This window comes from Eutrigla gurnardus, assembly GCF_963514095.1.
Source record: "Eutrigla gurnardus genome assembly, chromosome: 24".
Lineage (NCBI taxonomy): Eukaryota > Metazoa > Chordata > Actinopteri > Perciformes > Triglidae > Eutrigla > Eutrigla gurnardus.
The window spans coordinates 2,359,350-2,381,565 of record NC_139935.1 but is presented as its reverse complement, the minus strand read 5'-3'; the positions used below and the strand labels follow the sequence as shown (position 1 = coordinate 2,381,565).

Below are 22,216 nucleotides of genomic sequence, written 5' to 3'. Positions count from 1 at the left end.
GGTTTTGAAGTTGATGGTAGAAAGTACAAACAGTTTTCTGTTTTATGCTTCCTCATGTTCCTCTCTATATACATTTTTATATGTATAAAAGCTGGGGTCCTGGTGTGTGGCCTCCTCTCGTCCCCGTTAACAGCTTCCTCCTCCGTGTTTCCAGACTTCCTCCAGCGATGGAGACGTCCAGAACCTCTGAGAAGAAAGACAAGATGGACGGCGGCGGATTCTCCGAGCTGCAGAAGACGAGAGGTAACTCACTGTGAAGGTCTCCCTGGACCTGGTCCTGCTGTCCGGGGGAGTGTCGGGGGGGGGGGGGGGAGGGGTGATGAAATCTACATTTCAAAGACAGCGTTCATTCTCGGGGCTGATAAGGTGACTTACAGTAGAGGTGTGACAGGAATCCCAAACAGACCCAGGTCTTTACACTGATGATGGGGGGGGGGGGGGCCCGCTGTTTGTGTTGTTGAACTAAATGGAGAGTAGCAGCGAACGACAGAGGGAGAGAGAGAGAGAGAGAGTCCATGTTTTAAAGATATGAGCCAGCGACCTGATGAAAGCACCACGTAATGAGGCTCAAAGACCTTGTTCTTACCTCCAGAGTAGGGGGGGGGGACTCTGAGGCTCGTGGGGAGAAACACTTGTTCACGAAGGACTCGGATCCAGAACCATTTGCAGTCCAAGTTGAAGCAGGAAGTGGGCGTGTGTGATGAGTCGGGTTAAAGGTGGTCGTGGCGAGCGTTGGCAGGAAGCGGAGGTGAGGTCGACACGTGTTGAAGATGTCAGCGAGCGTGTGATGAAAGCGTCTCATAACGAGGTGGAAGGAGCTGCTGGGAGGAGAAGGAGGGGGGCAGTGTTGTCATGGAGACGTGGATGCACTTTTGAAATGGTGATTTGGCGGCGTGGCATCCCCCCTAACGAGGACTCGGTGACCCGCCACAGCGAAGAGACGAGGCGTTCAGGTTCAGAAGAGAAGATCAATGTGGGACACCTCCTCCTCGGAGACGCTCCACAGCGCCGGCCAATCACAGCGCAGCAGGAGGACGCCGCTAAGGAGAACACGGGTCCGTCCACTTGATACAACGCTCGAACGCATGTGATCGATTAGTGTTGTGATCAATAATCTGTATTGACCAGAGACTCGGGTTACTTAATCTCCTCTCCTCCAGAACTCTTCCTCTATCCGAGGCGCTCTATAATCTGAACAAGGAGCCCCATTCCCGCTCCTCGACCAATCAGATAGCAGCGTGGAGGCTGGGGCCCTCGGCCCGACAGAGCGATTACTTACGGGGTAATCTGCATGACCCGGCCGCTGATAAGTGAATATGCAGCGGGGAGACGGAGACGCCGTCCTGACGCCTCTTCCTGCTTTTCCTACGTTATTTACACGTGGAGAACAAGCTGTTTACGGGGGAGGGGGAGGCCCCGCCCCTCCTCTCCTCGCCGTTCTATCACAGCGGAACAATCTGGTTTGCTAATAGAACCATTCATCACGGCGCGGCGGCCCCGGGGCCCGGCTCCAGAGTCACTCTGGTTAGAACGAGGACGCGGTGGCGACTCAATTAGGATGGACCCAGGTGCTCCAGACCCCCCCCAACCCCCCCCCCCCTCGCCGTCCACACGGAGACGGGGAAATAAAACTCTGGCGCCGTGACTTCCTGGACTTGGCTGAGACCAGGACTCCGCTGCCCCCCTAATAGATTCAGATGAGGGTCTGTATTTCCTGTGACAGCAGGCATCTGTCTGCCACGGCGGCCGGCCTCCACGCCGCCGCCGCTAATAACGGAGGGTCACGGCGTTGAAACGGCGCCCAGCCGTTATTGATGCATGCGTCAGCGCCACAGGATGAGAGTTCACCTGTTCCCTGCTTGCGTCTGATTGGTTTAATTCAGAGTTATCGCCTCGCTGCTGATTGGCTGAAGGCCTCCTCCTGCATGAGAGCAGACGAAGAGCCCTTTAATGGACTTCTGGAGCTCTCAGACACGTCACATGGTCTTCATCGACTCTCAACACTCAACACCTGCAGATGTGAGTTTTTCTGATGAGCACTTGAAGGACTTCTGGTCCTCCTCCTCTCCTCCTCCTCCTGGTGATAACTAGGCCAGAGGAGGCCGCGGAGCCTCTGATGACTTGATGGACTGTTGGATGGAGTGGGTGTGTCATCATACAGAGAGATTGATGTGGAGCATCACATAACGACGAGGAGAACATCTCCATGAGTCAAGATTTAAATATATCACAGAATTCCAGCCTCAGACAGCGAAGCCCCCCCCCCCCCCCCCCACACACACACACACACACACACTCACGGTGTGTGTGTGTGTGTGTGTGAGTGTTTAAGACTGAGCTGGACGTGCCGTGGGATCTGCAGGTGGGTGTTTCTGTAACTCGGGGTATTTATAGAGCGACCGGACTCACACTCGCTCCATCTTCTCTTTGAGGAGAGTCATTACGGAGACTCAACGTGGCCTAGATATCCCCCAGGAAGCACAGCTACACTCCAGCAGCATTGTTGCACGCCACGGCGGTGGTTCGGAGGGGGGGGCGGAGCCTGCAGACGTCCGTCCCTCAGAGAAACAACAGGCTGCATTCCTGCAGGTTTACAGCGATATGTGGAGGTCTGAGAGGATTAAGCCCCCCCCGACGCTCCCCAACATTTTCATCTCCCCCTCCTCTGCTGGTCTGCCAGACTACAAATGAGTCCCCCGCCCCCCCTGAGAGGAGGGAGGTCCCGGGTCTGCGTGGGCTCAGAACTTTAACTGGAGCTGCACTAGTCATATTCTGGAAAATAGCAACAGATGATTGACAGCTCTCTCCTCCAATCAGGCGCTGCCATTTAACACGGAGGCTGGTCCTGGTCCCGGTCCTGCCGGGGCCTGAGGCCCACACTCTTTACCGAGTTGCAGTGAAAACGAAACGAGGCACACTAATTGCCTTGTAAGTATGGCAGGAAACAGCTGGAGATGAGCAATAACGGCTAGTTAGTGGAAATCAGAGCCCCCGCGTGAGGAGAAACACTCAGTCTGGTGTTTGTCTGCCGATTAGGAATCACGGCGCTGCTGCTGTTGTTGTTGTTGTCTTTTCAGAGAGCTGCGTCGCCTAGCAACGGTTCAAACACCGTCAACACGACGCCACGCTGAGGAAGAGTTCCCCCTTGTTAACACTAAGTGGTCGGCCAATCCAATTCGAGTCTCAATACAAGATGTTTATGTCGTCTGAAAGCAACGCTTTTCCTTTTATTTGCGTAACTCGACGTCGTCGTCACCTGCAGATGCAAGTCTGCAGAAACATCGGGAAGCGTTTGGTCTAGAGGTTTCCAGCTGTATGAATCCTTCAGTCCCGTTTTTTCTTGAATTGAAATGCCCTTTGTTGCCATGGCGACACCCCCATCAATCCCACCGCCACGTCTTTATCACACACACACACAGAGAGGGGGATTCTGGGAAAATATCTGCTTCGGAAGCGGACTCAAAAGAGGCTCCATATCAGCGTCATCAGCAGCTCTGTGACATCACAGACGTCCAGGAATCCACCACCATCAAACAGGAAGTCTCAGATATGAACAGGGAAAGGAGGAGTCCGGGACCCCCTCATGGCGTTCTGGTTCAGTCCAGCTGGTTCAGAAGGTTTCCGATGTCTTAAAGTCACTGATCTTTGCAGCCTCCAGACGGCGGGAAGCGGCAGTGGTGGCGGGATGATGCCAGCGAGGCGTTGGGGGCCGTGGGTGTAATGACACGTCTCTCACCGAGGGCCAAACTGGATCACGGCTGACAGCCGTCTGCGGGGCCTCTGACTGAATCTGACTGGTAACACGATCTAAAGTGACGGCGAGGAGCCGACACGAAACCTCAGCAGGCGGCCGGCGGGCCCCCGCGCTCGCTCCCAGCTCTCATTTCCGAATCAAGGGTCTCCCTGAGCTTCCTGCTGTCAGTGGGGGCCATCAGTGGGATGTGATCAGGGGATCCAGGGGCCACAAGTCATTTATTAGGATTATTCACCGTTTCATATCTGACGGTAACCATGGTAACGTAGTTCCAGGTATTCAACAGTTGGCTCTTATTGTGAAAGGAGTTTCCTGTTTCTCTGCGGAGCCTCATCTGGTCAGGACGCGAGCGGCTCCTCCAGACTGATCGTGGTCGCGGCGTGCTTCGTCTCTGAAGCAGCTAATTAGAGAAACAAGGTCAGGAGACGGAGATATGCAGATGAGCCTGCCCTCTTTGTTAATCAGTCAGGGAGCTCGTTAGAGGGCCGTTAGAGATGAATGGCTGGAATCATGCCGGCTTTTCTTTCTGGTCAGCGTTATGTCGCAGCAACAAAGCACAATTCAGATTTAATGTTTTGTTCTATTTCCAGGAACTCGTTTGGAACGAGGACTTCCATTTGTTTTCTCTTCCTCTGCGAATGCTTTCACCCCGTTGTGATTGGCCGAGACGAGTCAGCATGTGACCGTGCTCTCGTTGTGTGAGATGACCTCCTCTTCCTCCTCCTGTTTGCTGGGCTTCGTGGTCCTCGCCGTCCCCCCAGTCAGCAGCTGAATTGTGGGGGTCAGAGGTGGACAAGGATCTGGATCTGAACCCCCCCCCCCCAAAGGCCTTCAGATCCAGATCAGTGCTCACTCTGTAGTGTACTGGTTGGACTGGTAGCCATGGTGGTTTGAGCGGACCAGGCGAGTCCACCTGAATCCCCCAGTCTGTAATCAGACCACGTCGTCCCTTTGAACCCTCCAAAGTTTGTGTTTCTGAGATCACAGGGCTGGCCCAGCTTGTTTACGGGACAGAGGGTTTTGGTAATGTGTCATCGCATCGAGGTGGTGAGGGGGGGTGGGGGGGCATCCAAACAAATCCAGATCCAGATCTTGTAATTTCAGCTCAAAGTGATGGGAGAGTCCTGTGGTGTGATTCATCCTCTAGGCTCCTTCACATCAACTACAGGGTTTCACATCCATACGGCACAGACTAGACTCTGGATTTAGAAGTGGAGAGGGTTTAGAGGGGGGTCAGGAGGAGTCCGGAGACCAAGGTCCCAGCAGAGGAACAGTTGGCATCCTTTATTCTTGCAGCTCAGAATAAACATAGTTGAAGTCGTGGGAGGAAAACAAAACACATCTGGACAAAATCAAAACTGCTGGATATTTACGATTGAAAGCGTTTATCCGGACCGAGGAGGTCCGAGCCCCCCTTTAGAGACCGGGCCTCCGGGGATCCGCTCTCCATCATGCTCAACAGCAACGTGTCGGCCGCCGGGTCAGAAAATAGAGCGTCCTGCCTCAGCAGATTGGCGGTCGCCGAGCAGCGGAGCGTTTACCGGCCGCCGAGTGCTGACGCGACAGCGCCGACCTCCATCTATTCCTGTCCAGCCGGAGGTCCGGGCCTCCTCGAGGAGGAGGAGGTGCATCACTCAGGAGTCCTCCACCCTCCATCTCATTAAGACATCACACCTGAGTGTGGATCTAGAACTGAGTCTTTGTCTCGTTTACAGATGGGCCCTTTGGAGTCGGCGGCTCCGCTAGACCGGGCTCAGCCATACTCCCAGGCGCCCCCCTAGAAAGGGTGGCGGCGGGGTAATATGGATGTTAGCTGGGAGCACGGTGACAGCCCCCAGAAGCCCCCGCTTTAATTCATCGTGTTTTAATTCGGGCTCTCGGCGGCACCTCTTCATCACGGCCATCCTGCAGCATAATAAACTTCTGCTTTCAGGTAATTACTTAATCTGGACAAACCTGTGTGTTAAGCAGCGCTATTAGGCGGCGAGGTGATCCATCAGCCGCGCGGTGGAGGTGGCTGATTACTCCGCGGGGCAATCAGTCTTGGGGCCCTTGCAGTCCTTTAAGTACCTAAATTGCACAAACAGCATGCTAACAACACGGCGTTCGTGGCTCCGTGAGCGGAGGAGCGCCGCCGCCGTCGCCGCCTCATTCCCGGCCTCGTTTTGTTAACGCCAGCTGCCGCGTGCTCACCTTCAGCCCCCCCCCCGTGATGCATGGGGGTTATTAGCACGGGGCCTCGCACATCTGTCCAAGGGTGATAAGTGACTTTCACCAGGACCACGAGAGCCACCAGAGTCTCCAGAGTCATCAGGGCCTCCAGAGCCAACCATCCACAGTCACACAGTAGTTTGGTCCTGATGGGGATCAGACTGGATGGAGGGAGGGCTGTTGGTCTGGTCCTGACAGCAGGGGGACCAGGGAGACCTCTAAAGGTTGTGTTAGACCCGTCAGGTTTCCTGTTGTTTGTTGCTTTGACTTCATCGTCATGTAAACTCGAGTCTCGCTCCTCCCGTCAGTGTAAACCTCTGCTGGGGGAGTCGTGATCTCTGCTGGAGATCCACAGGTCGGATCCTTGTGCTCCAGGAGGTTTCACACAAAGCTCCAGTTCCCAACCGGACTAAGTTTGGAGGTCTGTGCTGACTAAGAGGAAGTGCATCAGGGCCGCTGCTGCAGAGACTAATAGAGGGCTGGAGCCGGAGCGGGGGCCCGACGGCGCTGCATACGCCTCGGGGGGGATCGGGGCCCCGGTGGATCAGGTAAATGTGCCTCTTGAACCCTCATGAGCGCCAGCCTTTTGTTCTTCCTGTGGCGGGAGAACAATGGAGCTGTCCGGGTGATGGAATAAGCCTGCCTGGTCAAAACCCCCAGCAGGGGGGGGGGGGGCGGGGGACCCCGGAGGACCGGCTGGATCCCTGACAGACCTCCTTCAGCTCCAAACATGTCCCGACTAGAAGGGAAACCTGAACCCTGGAGCCTCAAAGCTCCGGTTTTAAACATCTTTACTTGAGTACTTGTTCTGCAGGGTTTTACCTCCGTAGAACCGGGACGTGGACTCTCTGGTGACCCAGATCTAGCTCCTCTTGGTCTCCCCCCTTCTCCTCTCCGTTCCCCCATCCTCTCTCTTTAGAGGAGCTGCTCCTTTAAGAAGGACAGATTCATATTAATAGAATAGTTTCTGTCTGTGAAACTCCATCAGTCTCTTGGGTCCCTGTGAAAACTAAACTTAAACTAGACCGTGACGGGGATGACCCTGAAGGGGTCCGGCTGGGTCCCATCAGGCCTCGGGGGCCACCGTACAGACCCATAGGGAGGTAAAGAGGGCTATTTTCTGTGTCCTTGTGGGGACCCGGGTCTGTCACGCCGCAGAGTGAGAGGAATGGACCTGGAATGCTGACTCACTCAGGTCCCGGGGCCCGCTGGGACCCCCGGGAGGCCCCTGGCTTCCCCCCTCTCAACGGCGGATAATGATCCGTGGCCTCGAGGCCTCCGGTCGCCCCGGGAGACGCCCGCTGCAATAATGTTAATGCAACACAGAGATCAGCTGCTCACCCCACGCTTCTGGTCTACTGGTCTTCTGGTCTACTGGTCTTCAGACCCGCGACCAGATGCATCCCGGTAACAGTTACCAGGACCTGAAGGTGTTTGGAGGGCGAGTGAGGGAGGAGATGATGAGAGAGCGCAAGAGAGAGAGAGAACTCCATAAAGCAGACCTGGTTTAATCAAGTCCAGAACGGTAAATCGATGACGCTGCATGATGGGAAGTGTAGTCTCCAGACTGGGTGTCTCCGTCAGTTCCCCATGTCGGGTTTCTGAGGACCTTTGATGACTTATTTATGCCGCCGCTCTCGTGATGGCGCCCACATGCTCAACTCCATGTTGCTTTATTGTTGAACTCGTCTTCCTCGTCTAACTCTTCTTCCTCTTCCTCCTGCAGCGCACCACCACCACCACCTCTTCCCCACCTTCCACACGCCGATCCCCATCGATATGCGGCACCACGAGGGACGCTACCACTACGAGCCCCACGCCACGCTGCACGCCATGCACGGGTAAGCGCCCGCTGCTGACGGTTTGGAGTCTGATGCAGGTTGGAGATGTCAGATCTCCACTTCCTGTTTTTTTCCTTTTTAAAACTCTGGAGGATGTGGATGTTGGCGGAGAGCTAAGCCGCCGCCAAGTTCATCATCAGAGGGCAGATGACATCACGGCGTTCCAAAGTGAATAATCAACGCGGTTTGATGATGAGGGCGAGCTGCAGAACCGCTCTGATGCTTCTGAGGAGCCGCGGCGTTGCTTTCAAACGGGAGGAAGGGAAAGATATGCTGGCTGTCAGACTGCCCAGGAGCCACCGAGCAAGGCAGCAGATCTGATCTGTAACTTATTCAGAAGTCTAAAATGTGAATATCTAAATGCGGCGTCTCCTCCGGTGACATCAATCTCTGCCTGATCCATCGGCGAGCGGCGTCTAGCTCCTCTCTATATTCATTAACGCCGCCGTGTGTTTGTGTTGCGGAGGCTAATCTGTGTGCTGCAGGCCGCTCTGCCCCCCGAGCCAGCGCTGTAATTAAACTTTCTGAATGTCAGAGGTCACGGCGGCTAGCTGGCGGCGCCCGGCGGCAAGGCCGGCCGCAGTAAACAGACCCCATTTATTTTCCTGGGGGGAGAGTCAGGCCTTTGCATCTGGTTTCATGGTGCGTTCAGGTGTCATAGGACAGTTTACATGCGTTCCAGAAAACACCGACGTCCATATGCATGTTCCTTTTAACCGACCGGTATAAAAGCAGAGGCAGCAGGAGGAGGAGGAGGAGGAGGAGGAGGAGAGCTCGCCTCCCTGACACACTTTGCAGCAGAAAGTCTTTCCTTCCACGGTGAGAAAGTAACTTTCTGGCTTTAGAGTCGATGGCTCCAGATCTCCTCGTCTTCGTGCCGATGCACAGATGTGATGGTGATGCATACTTCACGCCTGGCGGCGGCAGGGCTATTCATCACGGCGGCAAGCAGAGTGGAGGGGCGGGGGAGGGGGGGGCGCTGTCCACGCACTCGGCCACCTTGATTAATGTGATTTGATCTTGACAGTGGACCCCTAATTCATCAAGACCTTGATCTGGCTGTCGCCCCCCCCCACCCCCTCCCACCCGCTGCCAAATTCACCTAATTACAGGAACATTGCGCAGCAAATTAAGTGCGGTGTCATTTGTCGCCCGGCACGGCACTTTGTTATCCAGCCGTGGCGGTGAGGCTGCGTGGCGGTGGCGGTGAGGCGGCGGCGCCATGGCGGCGTGTCAGAGGTCTCCTCCATGATTGTCTAACATGACACCTCGCCACCGGCCTCTTCATCATTGTTTGCATACGCAGTAATGAGAGGAGGCTCAGTTTGTCAGCCTGTCATACAGACACACTTCCACCGGGGAGGAGGGGGGGGCCTCCTCGCTACCCGGGAGGAGGAGAGTGGGGGAGAGGAGGGGCGGGGAGGAGAGAGGAGGGGAGACCGGAGGAAACAAGAGGAGGTGAGATGAGAGGAGGTGATAGGAGGCATGTCCAAGTGCACCAACACACACCAAACAGCAGAGGAGGAAGAGTTCAGAAGGATCCAGATCTCCTGTCAGTCCTACCTGGTGGAGGAGGTGATGGAGGAGGAGGAGGAGGAGGTGTTGGGGGGGGGGGGGGCGTTAAGTCTTCAGCTCCCTCCAGCAGCAGCATCATAAACCTGCGGTGGGAGTTTATTCAGCTGGACGGTGTGATTTATCTAAATCAGAGAGCAGAGCTCCCCGAGGCCGACACCGGAGACATCCTCACTGTCGCGCTGCCATCCATCACACACACTTACACTAAAACACACACACACACACACACGGAGGAACGCCGGCCCAATAACACAATCACACAACACACAGTCAAAGAAACGTTTCAAAGCTTGTCCAAACTGTTTGAAGTAGTCCACATGAAGCCGCTAGAAGATGTTAAATGAATGAATGAGCAACTGGACCTGTTTCCATGTGATGAAGCCCAGGGTTCCCAGTAAGACCAGGACCAGGTCTGGAGGTCAGGTTCAGAGCTGCAGAAACAACAGCAGTTTTCATGTGTAAATCTAAAGAATAGATATTAATATCAACACAGGAGGATCACAGATTTACTTCTAAAGAAAGGGAGAACGTGGAGACTCGTACCTGCCAGACTCGCATCACATGACTTATTCAGCGGCTGCAGATCTCCGTCTCGTTATCCCGTACATAAACACATGGATTCTCCCGCCGGCCGAAACACGGCGAGACCATCAATATGTGAGCCGGACCGGAGGCCTGATTACCAGCTCCTCAGGAGGAGAAGAAAGGAGGTGATGCAACGGTGGAGGTGTGGAGCGTCTGTGTTTAATACGAGACAGAGCCCAGCTTATCATCTGGGATACTAGATTATATATTATTAGGTTATATATTATACATGAGAGACGCTGAGCCTCATTCTCAGAGCGTCGTGGTTCACACTAGAGGCCCAAAGGTGGATTCCTCCGCCGCTGAAAGTAGTCCACAGCGAATGCATGCTTCTGTGTCCCTTTAACCTTGATGGTGTCTCTGAAACCTGGTCTCTGTGTTCTCCCTCCCAGCCCTGCAGGTCTGGCCGGCGGCCCCGTCCTCTCCGACATCTCCCTGATCCGCCTCTCTCCTGCTGCCGTGGCGACCGGCGACCCCCCCTTCAGCCCCCCCCACCCCTACGTCAGCCCCCACATGGAGCACTACCTGCGCTCCGTCCACGGCAGCCCCACCCTCTCCATGATCTCCACCGCCAGGGGGCTCAGCCCCGCCGAACGTGAGTCACTTCCTGTCCCCACTGTTCATTGTTTTGTGTCAAAGGTGACAAGATTCTTCTGTAATAATCGATTTGATTTGTTTCTCCAGATCTTCCAAAGTGAAGAAATAAAAACATTATTTATTCACTTTATAGACAAACATTTGGGAACTTTTGGCGTTTAAACATTTTATTATTATTTAAATTGAACGCATCACTGGACCAGGGTTTGAGTTTAGTCTGCAGGGTTCCTGTCCTGGGTAGAGGACCTGGACCCGGATCCTCCGATGGGAGACGGCGTCCTGATAAAGAAATACAGCGTTCTCTCCTCACCGCTGAATTACAAAGCGTGGCGGCGTGCGGCGACGGAACGCCACATAAATCTGTTTTACAGTCTGTCAGCGGTAATGTGGCGCCGCTTCCAACTTAAATAAACGGTGGGAGGAGGAGGAGCAGGAGGAGGAGGAGGAGGAGGAGGAATCTGTAGAATGGAGGCTTTATGGGCTCCGGGTCACCTCGCCCGCTTAGTCAGGAGGTGCACATCAGTGACCACGCCCCCTCCTCCCCACCGGCCCCTCGCTCCACCAGCACGAGGTGGCCCCTCAGCATGAGGTGGGACACACAAGGGATTCAGCCTCCCTTTAGTTATTAACTCTCCCCCCCTTCTCCCCCTTCTCCCCCCCCTCCAGTGGCCCACGAGCACCTAAAGGACCGCGGGCTCTTCGGGCTCCCCCCTCCCCCCCCTGGGGCCAGTCCGGTCGAGTACTACCACCTGATGGCGAACCACCGGAGTCCCTACGGCGAGCTGCTGATGCAGGGGGGCGGGGCCGCGGCCGGGGCCCACCTGTCGGATTACATCACCCCCGTCGACGGTGAGTCACCTGACATCTACTAGATATTAGGTATGGAGTTGACAGGAAATGCTGGTCGCTAGAGTAACCCGAGTCCAGACAGACCTGCAGGTGTAGTCCTGGTCTGGTTGGAGTCCAGGTGATGAAACAAAGATCAGAGGAGCGGCGTATGAATAATAAAGAAAGCCTTGTATACATTTTTCATGCCTGAAAACTTCAAACGGCCCACGTTCCTGCTGCTGACCCCGAGTCAGCACTTTCCCAGACTCGCCACGACGACTCGCCATGACAACTCGAGGGTCCGCCGGGTCACGGCAGGTTGACCGGTGTTCGATCACCAGAGATCAGAACCGCCGTGGCCCTTTATGAGTGTTGCTTGAGCTGCGTCTCTTCTCCTACGTTTCCCAGCAGCCCCGGCATCGTTTCAACCTTTCCAACAGTTCAGTTCAGACCACAGCAGCTCTGGGAGCCTCGGGGGCTCACACACACACACACACACACACACACACACACACACACACACACGCGGTGGCGTCTGCTGGTATAAATCACGGTGGAGGGGGAGGGGGGAGGGGAGGCGAGCGTCTCCATTAGTCCATTCATCAGAGGAAGTGGCACATTAATAAACACGTCTCCCCGAGGAGAGAGGAAGTACCAGACAGGAAGTAACGGATGAATACGTCTCTAAACGTCCACATTAGCGTCCGTGGGAATAGAGACATCAGCTTCCTGTCCCGGGACGGAGACGCGACTCCGACATCGTTAGAAACAACCTCGCCGCCTCGCCATCAATCTGCCGCTCCTCTCAGGAGATGATGTTCATCTTCACGAGTTTCCCTGGAAACCAACGCATCGCCAGGAGAAATCATAATTACATTAATATTAATGCAGCTGACATCACTTCCTGTTTGTTTGCGTGTCCTCTGATCGATGGTCTTCCTGGCGGCTGAAATCCATGGCGTGTTGATTATTGAAGCGTAGACGCAGCTTAACGAAGTCGCCGACAAGCACCGCGTTGCTCAAAGGCCCGTCGGCAGACAGGAAGTCGTTACGTCTCTCTGAACCAACAGGAAGTGATGGGTCCTCCCTCAGTAATAATCTGCTCTGATTGATGGCGTCGCTTCGGGTCCGTGGGGTCGCTGTGTCACTGCCACGGCGCCGCCGCATCCATCAACGCCACCGAGACACTCGTTCACACATTCGTTTAGGGAGGGGGGGGGGGGATGTGCAGCATTCGTCGCCTCCAGTTCTACACAAACAGCAGGGAGCGGTGCTTTCCTCAAGGACTACTTTCTGCGGCGGACTGATCCTCTCACCTGTGTGACCCCAGTGACCCGGTTCTCCGGACACCGGCTGACCCCCCGGCTCAGCAGGAAGCGGGCGCTGTCCATCTCGCCGCTGTCGGACGCCAGCCTCGACCTGCAGACGATGATCCGCACCTCGCCCAACTCGCTGGTCGCCTACATCAACAACTCCCGCTCCGCCTCCGCCGCCAGCAGCTCCTACGGACACCTGTCAGTGGGCGGGCTCAGGTGAGTCACGGGTCACATGACTCCTCCTTCCCTCTGACCCTCCCTCCCTTCCTTCCTTCCACTCCTCCCATGTGACCAATGGTAATCTGACCTCCATCTTGTCCCCCCCCCCGTAGCCCCTCCTTCCCCTTCCCCCACCCTATCAACCCGTTGGCGTACCAGCAGCTTCTCTCCCAGCAGCGGGGGCTCGGCGCCTTCGGCCACACTCCGCCCCTCATCCAGGCTCCGCCCACCTACTCCAGCCGCCAGCCGGGCCTCGGCCTCTCCTCGCTGCACGGCTCCGCCCACAACGGCGAGCTGCCGTCTAAGGTGAGAACACACAACATCAGCTGTTCTGCCGGCAGCCATCAGTCATCGCCATGGTGACGTGCTGTGTTGAGTGTGGTGCCTGTAATCAGTGATCAGGACCATCATCACGATCATCATCATCATCATCATCATCATCCCACTCAGGCTGCAGGAAACGATGACTCAGCATGAAACCTCTCTCTCTCCTCAGAACCACGGCGGCGACTCGGCCGTCAGCAGCACGGTCGACCCCGTCATCACCAAGAGGTCAAAGGTCAAGACCGAAGCAGAGGGGCTGAGGCCGCCGTCTCCCTGCTCACCGGTACGGAAGTAAAACAGTGTTTTATTGTCCGGAGCGTTTTTTAAAGGGAGTCTGGTGAGAAAATGTGAATGGATTTAGTCCAAATGTGTAAAAAATCAACTTGAAGTGATGTCCTGATCTACCAGTCCGTGACTCGAGGCCCCCCGGGGCCCCGCGGCCCTCCCGGGGCCCCTCGGCCTCCCCGTGACCCCCCTTTGTAAGAAAGAGGCGTCTGGGACGCGGTAAAGTCCACATGATGGGAGCTCCTGTGTGTGAAGTGTAAACTGTGCCAGAACACTTCATTCTCATGAAATATCGGCCGAGTTTTTATTGTCATCACATGACAAATCTGCGGCTCCTCTCCGGCAGCGAGGCGGGTGGGGGGGGCTGATGCATGGGGACGGTGCTGCACCGGCGTCTGGGGGCCTCCACAATTGATGAAGATGGTGCTCATGCTGCAGTCAGCATATGTATGTGTGTGTGTGTGTGTGTGTGTGTGTGTGTGTGTGTGAAGGGGAACAGGAAGCCTGTTTGAGTTTTGGTCATTGAGGGTTCTAGAAGTGGAGGATGTTTCTGTCGTCAAAGCAACAACTTCATGACAAAGAAAGAGAGACCGGGAGGATGTTTTGGGATGAATTTAGGAAGTCTGGGGGTCTCCGTGAGGACCCTCTAGTCTCCAGCAGGTCCAGACTTTAGCGTGGAGGCTCATTGTGGTCCAGAAGCAGAGGAACCCAAACAGAGACCACGTTGTGGGATTTCTGTTTGACTCGTTGAGGTTCACGCCGTCTGATTACAAGGGGACCAGGACTCGTAAACAAGTCCTCTTTAAGTCCAGCGGCGTGTGCTGGACTCTGGTCTGTCATTTTAACGTCTGTGGTGTTCCTATCAGCTGCAGCAGGAATGTGAAAACTGTTCCACATGTGCCCCCCACCCCCCACCCCCACAGATCCACCACCGCGGAGGCCTGCTGGACCCGAAGGACGACGTGGACCGCGATGAGTGCAAGCAGGAGCCCGAGGCGGTTTACGAGACCAACTGCCACTGGGAGTCCTGCAGCCGGGAGTACGACACGCAAGACCAGCTGGTCCACGTGAGTCCGGCGCACGGAAACATATACATACACATTTCTAACATGAAGGAAGACAGCGTGGCGAGACTGAACTGGGAACAGATCCCAAAGGCGGACCAGAACCCCCCAGACGGGCGTTAAAGGTTAAAGAGCTCTGAAACATTCCAGAGCTGCAGTGAAGCGGAGAGGGAGGCGGGTGAGGGATTAGTGAGGGTCTGGGTGAGGGAGAGGGGAGTCCACCATCCCTCCTCACATAGACCAGAACGCCTCACCTCAGCAGTCGGCGGCGTCTCCAGGAGACAACAGCTTCCTATAAACACTCCTTCAAATTAAGAGTACGTGTCCCGTTAACGGCAGGACTTCCTGTCTGCTCCTCGCCGTTACGATCCCACAGAGACCAGCGCCTCTTCTTCTTCTCCTTCTTCCTGTGAAACAAGCACAGTAGAGAGTTGCAGGACAGATAATATTTGGGAGAATATACATATATAAAAGTATATAGATATATATAATGTTTTATATATGCGTGTGTTTCTCTGTTGGAGTCTTTGTTCATCTACGGTGCCCTCATTAGTTTCCCTGCTGCAGCTCCCTTTGAGATTCATGCTGATAAGATGGATTTCTGCTCACTCCTGTGTGTGTGTGTGTGTGTGTCTGTTCGTCCCTCAGCACATCAATAACGACCACATCCACGGGGAGAAGAAGGAGTTTGTGTGCCGCTGGGACGAGTGTTCCCGGGAGCAGAAGCCCTTCAAGGCCCAGTACATGCTGGTGGTTCACATGCGGCGCCACACAGGGGAGAAACCGCACAAGTGCACGGTGGGTAACGGGGGTAACCGATGGTAACGGATGGCCTGGCCGCTCCCAGACGGCGTCCCCCTGGAGGGCGGGAACGCTCACACTCTCTAAACACCCAACATGTAGTCAGTAAGACACTCACACACACTCCTGGGATTCTTCTTCTTCTACTCACGTTCAATCATCACATTCATCTCAGTTGGGAAAAAGGATTTCAATGAATACGATTCTTTATCACGTCACAGTTAAAGAGTTCTCACTGATCTCACTACATTTATATTTAGGTCACAGTGAAAGAACTGATTCCTTATTTCACGGATTAATCAAAGTGAGGAAATGTTTTTTTTCTTGCTTATTAATTTGATGTTTACTCTGAGAGAACATGTGTGTAATATGTTGTAATATGTCTTTGTGATGGAGGAAGCCCCAATGGATGATAATTCATTCATTCTCTGGCCCCCGCTGCAGTTTGAGGGCTGCTACAAGGCGTACTCTCGGCTGGAGAACCTGAAGACCCACCTGCGCTCCCACACCGGGGAGAAACCATACGTCTGCGAGCACGAGGGCTGCAACAAGGCCTTCTCCAACGCCTCGGACCGGGCCAAGCACCAGAACCGGACGCACTCCAACGAGGTGCGTCCACACTTCCTGCTGTCAGCGTCCGAGGTCCACATGTCTGAAAGTCACGTCACCGCTATCTCTTGGTTTCCATAGAAACCGTACGTGTGTAAGATCCCCGGCTGCACCAAGCGCTACACGGACCCCAGCTCGCTCCGGAAGCACGTGAAGACGGTCCACGGGCCCGAGGCCCACGTCACCAAGAAGCAGCGCGGCGACCTGCCGCCGGCGAGGCCGCCGCCGCACAGGGAGAACGGCGAGAACGAGGCGGGGAACAGGATCCGGAGGGAGGGCAAGGTGCCGGAGGATGGCTCCCCCGGAGACGTGGAGGACTTCCTGCACGTCAGGTCCATCAAGACGGAGACATCCGTGGTAAGACGGCGAGTCCTGAAGGCTGCTGGTCCCCTAGTCCTGCAGAACCGCCTTATTTATATGTAACACTTCTTGTCTCCCTCTCCGACTCTCCGTACGGACAGACGTTGCTCAGGTGAGCTCACCTACGGGTTATTATCTCATCGTTAACCATCTGTCGCCATTCCCCTCCAACAAAACCAGCATTTCATCCCAAAAACAGATAATCTTCCATAAAGAAAGCCATATTCAACATAAGATAACAACGTTATCCAACTCCAAATAATTAAATGTTTGCCCACAAAGGGATAGAATCATGTTTGCTGTTTAATAACTGACACGTCAGACACAGGAGTTAGTCGTTCAGAACATTCTGGAATCAAACCATTCATGTTTGTATGGAGGACGGAAGCTGCCAATCATAATTTAAGTAATTAATGTCATTAAATGTACTAAACACACAAAGCGTCTATTTATCTATTTAATTTTGCATTTCATTTCTAATAATTATTTATTATTTAATACGTATTATTCATTTTAAAATTAATGAATACATTGTAAATACATTATTATTACTTTAAGTGTATTAATTCATTTTTAAATGTGTGTAATTATTTCTGTAGTATTTTCACTTTGCATCGTTGGATTAAGATGTTTTCACGTCTTCAGTAAAGAGAATGTTTATTTTATGGCATTTAATCGAGTTATTCATATTATTGATTTCTTATTTGGGCAGCTTCTGTCCTCCATACATCTTCATTTCATCATCAGCCACAGCAGGATTTTGTCCAATTGTAAATATGATGATTATTATTATTGTTAATGATCTTTGGAAGTGAAGAGCCATTTTTCCGTGTGGTTATTTCCGATAATAAGATAATCAGACACTCAGATAATAAGCTCTCGCCTGGTGAGCGAGGTTCTCCTCTCTCAGGCAGCAGAAACAGAGGAGAGCAACAAACGCCTGTCAGGGAGGCTGAACGTGATGAAAGACGCTGCAGGATTAATATTCAAACACTGGGAATTGGTTTTGGCGCTCCGTGCAAACAGACGCAGCAGAGATCACGCCGTGATCAAGACGCCGTTTTATCAGCGAATACATTAGTCAGCCGGGAAGCCGGCGGCCCGATCCGGGGCGATGCGTGGAGCCGGGACGGTGCTCAGGAAGGAAACGTTGGATCCATTTAGATTACATGTCAGAGGTGAAAATATCCAGAGAGGAAAGAAAAGGAAGGTGTGGAAGGGAGAGAAAAAGAGAGGAAAAGAAAAAGATGTGAAAAAGAGGAAAAAAGAAAAGGAAGATGTGAAAGAGAGAAACCCCGCGAGGCGTCTTACTGAAAGGAGTCGGGGGACAAGCGGAGCGTCTTGCTCACCTTAATGTTCAAACGGCCTCGAATGTCAGAGAAACGTGATCACATGTCGCTCTGATTGGCTCGCGGCCTCCAGCTGCCTTTCATCCTGCACATTTCTGATTCACAGACGGACTAAGGCGGCCTGTAATCTGCGGTGCCCCCCCACCTCTTCACACCACCCCCCCAAAAACACTCATTATTTACAATTAAGCCGGGGAGGATAAAAGAGCCGATGATTCCCTGTTCTTCTCTAACCGCTGCTCCACTTCTGGTCTGGGAGGGAAAAAGGGGTTTTCTTGCTTCTCTCATGCTGGTTTTCATCTTCATGCACTTACTCTCTCTTTGCAACCCCCCAGGTGTATCAGTCCAGCTCTGGCGGTCAGTCATCATGCAGCAGCGAACCATCACCACTTGGCAGCGCCACCAACAATGACAGTGGAGTAGACATGGCGGCGCACAGCGGGGGAAGCCTGGGGGACCTCAGCACCCCGGACGACCTGGCCTTCCTGGACTCCCTGGGCTGCGAGGAGGATCCTGCCGGCGGGGTCGCAGTGGGGGGTTTCCGCTTGCGAAAGCAGCTCGGCACCGGCCAGCATCTGAAGAAGGAGAAGCTGAAGACAGTGAGGGACTCGTGTCGGTGGGCCGGCAACCCAACACCGCCGGTCCTCGGCACCAAGCTGCCACCCATACCAGCCGGCGGTGAGTGGAGAAGCAGGACTCCACAACTAGCTCCCAATCGTCAACTGCTGTTTATGGTAACATCACTTTTCCATCTGTCCATTCACAGGGTCCCTCCGGGAGAGTCCAAGTATGGGTGGCGGTCTGATGTCCTTCCCTGGTTCTGGCTTTGGTGACCTGAGCTCTGGTAAAACGACTCTGCTGGAGCACCATTCGGAGCGCCGTGACAGCACCTCCAGCACCCTGAGCTCAGTTTACACCCTCAGCCGCCGCTCCTCCGGCATCTCCCCTTGCTACTCCAGTCGGCGCTCAAGCCAGGCCTCGCAGTTCGGCGCCGACCGGCCCAGCAACCTCAGCTCCGCGGACTCCTATGACCCAATATCTGCCGACATGTCCCGACGCTCCAGTCAGGCCAGCCAGTGTGGGGGAGGCAGTGGAGGAGCAGGGGGGTGCGGAGGAGGGTGCTTAACCAGCCCCCTCAGCTTGACCCCGGCCCAGCACTACCGTCTCAAGGCGCAATACGCCGCTGCCACTGGGGGTGCCCCGCCTACACCTCTTCCATACATGGACAGAATATGTCCGAAGACCTACACGGAACTGTACGGGGACCCCCAGGAATCCTCCACCAGCAACAAAGACCAGCCCTCCAGGCAGTACAGCAGCTACACCACACGGCGCCTGACGCCCCACGAGGCGCTGGCTTACATCTCCCGCCGAGCCAGCGACCCCGTGAGACGCATGGCCATAGATTATGCCAGCCAGGCACAAATGCAGCGCTACAACAGCATGGGCACCCTGACCGGAGGGGCGACCCTGCAGCCCTGTCCATCCCCTGCAGCAGATTTATCCCAGCGAGGCTGCCTGCGACCAGATGCCAGTGCCAGCCGCTACCCTTACAGCGTGCGACCGCCCAGCATATCAGAGAATGTCACCGTGGGGATGATAACGGGAGACATCCCCGAAGAAGACCCGATACTGCCTGACCCTAGCACTGACAACAGACACACAACAAATCTACCAGATTTCCAAGGGAACACCAATCTTCAGTTGTACTATCAGAGTAGGCGGTCCAACATGAACCTGCCCTGTCAGGTAGTAGCCTCCTCTGGTATGAGTACTGGGATGTGTCCATCGTCCCCAGTAAGTGACAGTAAGGACAACCTAGTGGCTCAGTGGAACAAAGTCTCTTTCGGACTCGCCGATGTCAGCCAGCACTACTCCAAACTACAGGTTCAAGGGAACCTAGCAGTCGTCCAGCAGAACCAGACCTTTGGATCTTCACACAAGAACCTCAGTTCCAACCAGCAGATGATTCAGAACCTGGTTAACACAACGCAACAAAAGTACAAACAGTTGATCGCTGAACCGGGGGCAAACTGCTTCCGAGCGCCATCAAATCTCAATGAAGCCCTTCGGTTCAGGTTCAGGACTACTTATGATGAGAACGGGAACACACCAGCAGTCCGTGGGAGCAGGAAACAGGAACCGGTGGACATGGAGACTGCTGACCCGCACTTAGATGATGCTGGATTTCAGTCTGTGCAGGTACAAATTGAGGACTGTGATGGATCAGATCAGCAGAACTGTAACATGACCTCCCAGAATCCCTTGCAAACTGGCAAGCAGAGCCATCTCCAGCCAATGCCACCAAAAGAACCTAAATCTGTAAACGGACACCCTTTAGGGCCAAAAGTGATGTTGCAAACAAGACACTCGAGGAGTAGAGTCCCGGATGTTGCTTCCAAGTTGCCCGGTGGAGTTTTAGCACTTTGCTGCGAGGGCAACGCCCTCTGCTACACGGAACAGATTCAAGTATTTGAGCCCAACGGGAACTTGGAGCATCGTGTTCCTCCACTGGTGAATGAAAACATTGCAGAGTCTCCCAGTTCAGGCAACAATCAGGCCTCCAGGACCATAGATTTTAACGCAGCATTGGAGCAGGCCCATATAGACTTTGATAGCATACTGGGCGACGGGGACCGCTCCAGCCTGCTGTCGGGAGCACTGAGTCCAGGTCTGCTGCAGAGCTTGTCCCGGAGTTCCTCTCGCCTGACAACGCCCAGGAACTCGGTGACGTTGCCCTCGGTATCGGCGGGGACAGGCAACATGGCCATCGGGGACATGAGCTCGTTGCTGACCACTCTGGCAGAGGAGAGCAAGTTCCTCAACTCGATATCGTAGCAAACTGTTTCCTCCGGCAACTCCTGATGCACGACAGACATTCAGCCAACCGCAAACCCATGTGACTGTAAAGACTCTGTAGTTTCCTTGTCCAGTCTCATTTGCTCATTATTTTAAATGGCAATTTTATATCTTTGTGAAAAGCCATAGTTCTGTCCTTTGTTTGCATTATGTCGGTTGTCATACAGGTTTATGAAGTGCCTGGCTCCGCCAAAACCTTTAAAATGTGTCAACGCAACCAGGTTTTGATTATGTGACACCCGCACTGCTGGAATGTTCCACCATCGGCAACTTGTTTTACTACTAATGACTCAAGCTGAACCTCATTCTCTGTATTAAGTTGCTCATTTCCAGTTGCTGCATTGCTGCTGAGATTAACTGTGAAATCTCCGAGACTCGACGACTGACCGAACTACAAACTCGACGAGCACAACGCATCTTTTCTTTTGTACAGTGTCGGTTGAATGTAAATATTATTTGTACATTTCTAAAGAAATACAATATTGACATTGATTTTTTTACACAAATGCTGTTCCTGTCGTTCTTTTTATGCACGTTTGTCTGCCAGTCTAGATTGTCCAGAACCAGATCGGAAGGGTTCATCGTGAACCCCCCCCTGAACGTTATGAGTCATAAGACGGATTCTGGATGTGTGCCTCTTTGGTGAAGGTCTGGTACTTTAGACAACTAAACGCCCCTTCAGGGTTCGGGTATTAAAGTTAAATAACAAAGCTCCGTCGTGCTACTTCCTACGTAGCTGCAACCATCGATTCGACAACCAGCAACTTTGCTTTCCGTTCATCTAATTTGCCACGTAGACCGTTGACGGTTCCAGCTTCTGCTGCTGAACATGGTCCTTTGATTCGGCACCTTTAAGTTAGAACCTGAATCTGATGATGCCAGGCTTCCAACCCCGGTTGTCTCCTGCAGGAGGAGGCGTGTTGATCGCTTCAATAATTCATGAGGAAAACTTTCTCATTTGAAGCTGCGTGTCTGAAGCCTCTGCAGACGAAGCACTTCGCCTCAAACCTTTTCTTGTGTTCTTAAAAACCGCTGCCGGACCCCTTTGAACCCCCCCCCCCCCCCCAGACCTGGTCTCACTTCACTGCCGAGAGCCAGCTTGACGTAATGTAAGGCGTCCTGATGAAAAAGGAGGCTAACAGGAGGGGAAGAGGCGAGCCTCCGCTGCCGTGTGTACTCCAATATGAGCTCTGACAGTACGACCCCGAGGACGCCGCCGCGGCCCTGAGCACGCCGCCGCCAAAACCACATAAAACAAAGCAGGCGAGAGCAGCGGGAGGACGCGGCGGCGCTCAGAGGAACAAATGATTTTAGTCTGTCAGGGAATTCAGCCGAGGATACGTTTGATCCGGGAGCCGGTGATTGCTTTTGCCACTGGAATTCCTTATTCTGTCAGAGATGAGAGGCGGGAGAGAAAACAGCCTCGGGCTGCGAAACCCAGCCGAGATCCCCGAACAGGAGCCGGAGATCAGACCGGCACAGATCACGGATCACCAGCACCTCCACTGACTGGTGCAGGAGAGAGAGGTTCTGGGGTGGATTGATGTAGATGTGGAAGGAGCGTTGAGTTACAGTTAGAGTCCAGACGTTTAGCAGCTTCTTTAAAACGCTCAGTCAAAGTGAGATCTTACTTTCTTTT

The 22,216-nt window shown here is 53.9% G+C and overlaps 1 protein-coding gene across 1 annotated transcript; it reads left to right on the top strand.

Annotated features, from left to right (window-relative positions):
- Positions 1-7,708: 7,708 nt before the first annotated feature.
- Positions 7,709-20,983, top strand: LOC311009687 (zinc finger protein GLI2-like). The gene is made up of 12 exons (XM_084004011.1): positions 7,709-7,806; positions 10,359-10,561; positions 11,230-11,412; positions 12,722-12,923; positions 13,040-13,232; positions 13,423-13,533; positions 14,459-14,602; positions 15,248-15,397; positions 15,845-16,009; positions 16,091-16,366; positions 18,054-18,396; positions 18,485-20,983. The coding sequence occupies exons 1-12, from the start codon at positions 7,745-7,747 to the stop codon at positions 20,554-20,556; spliced, it is 4,104 nt and encodes a 1,367-aa protein (XP_083860137.1). The 5' UTR covers positions 7,709-7,744; the 3' UTR covers positions 20,557-20,983.
- Positions 20,984-22,216: the final 1,233 nt, after the last annotated feature.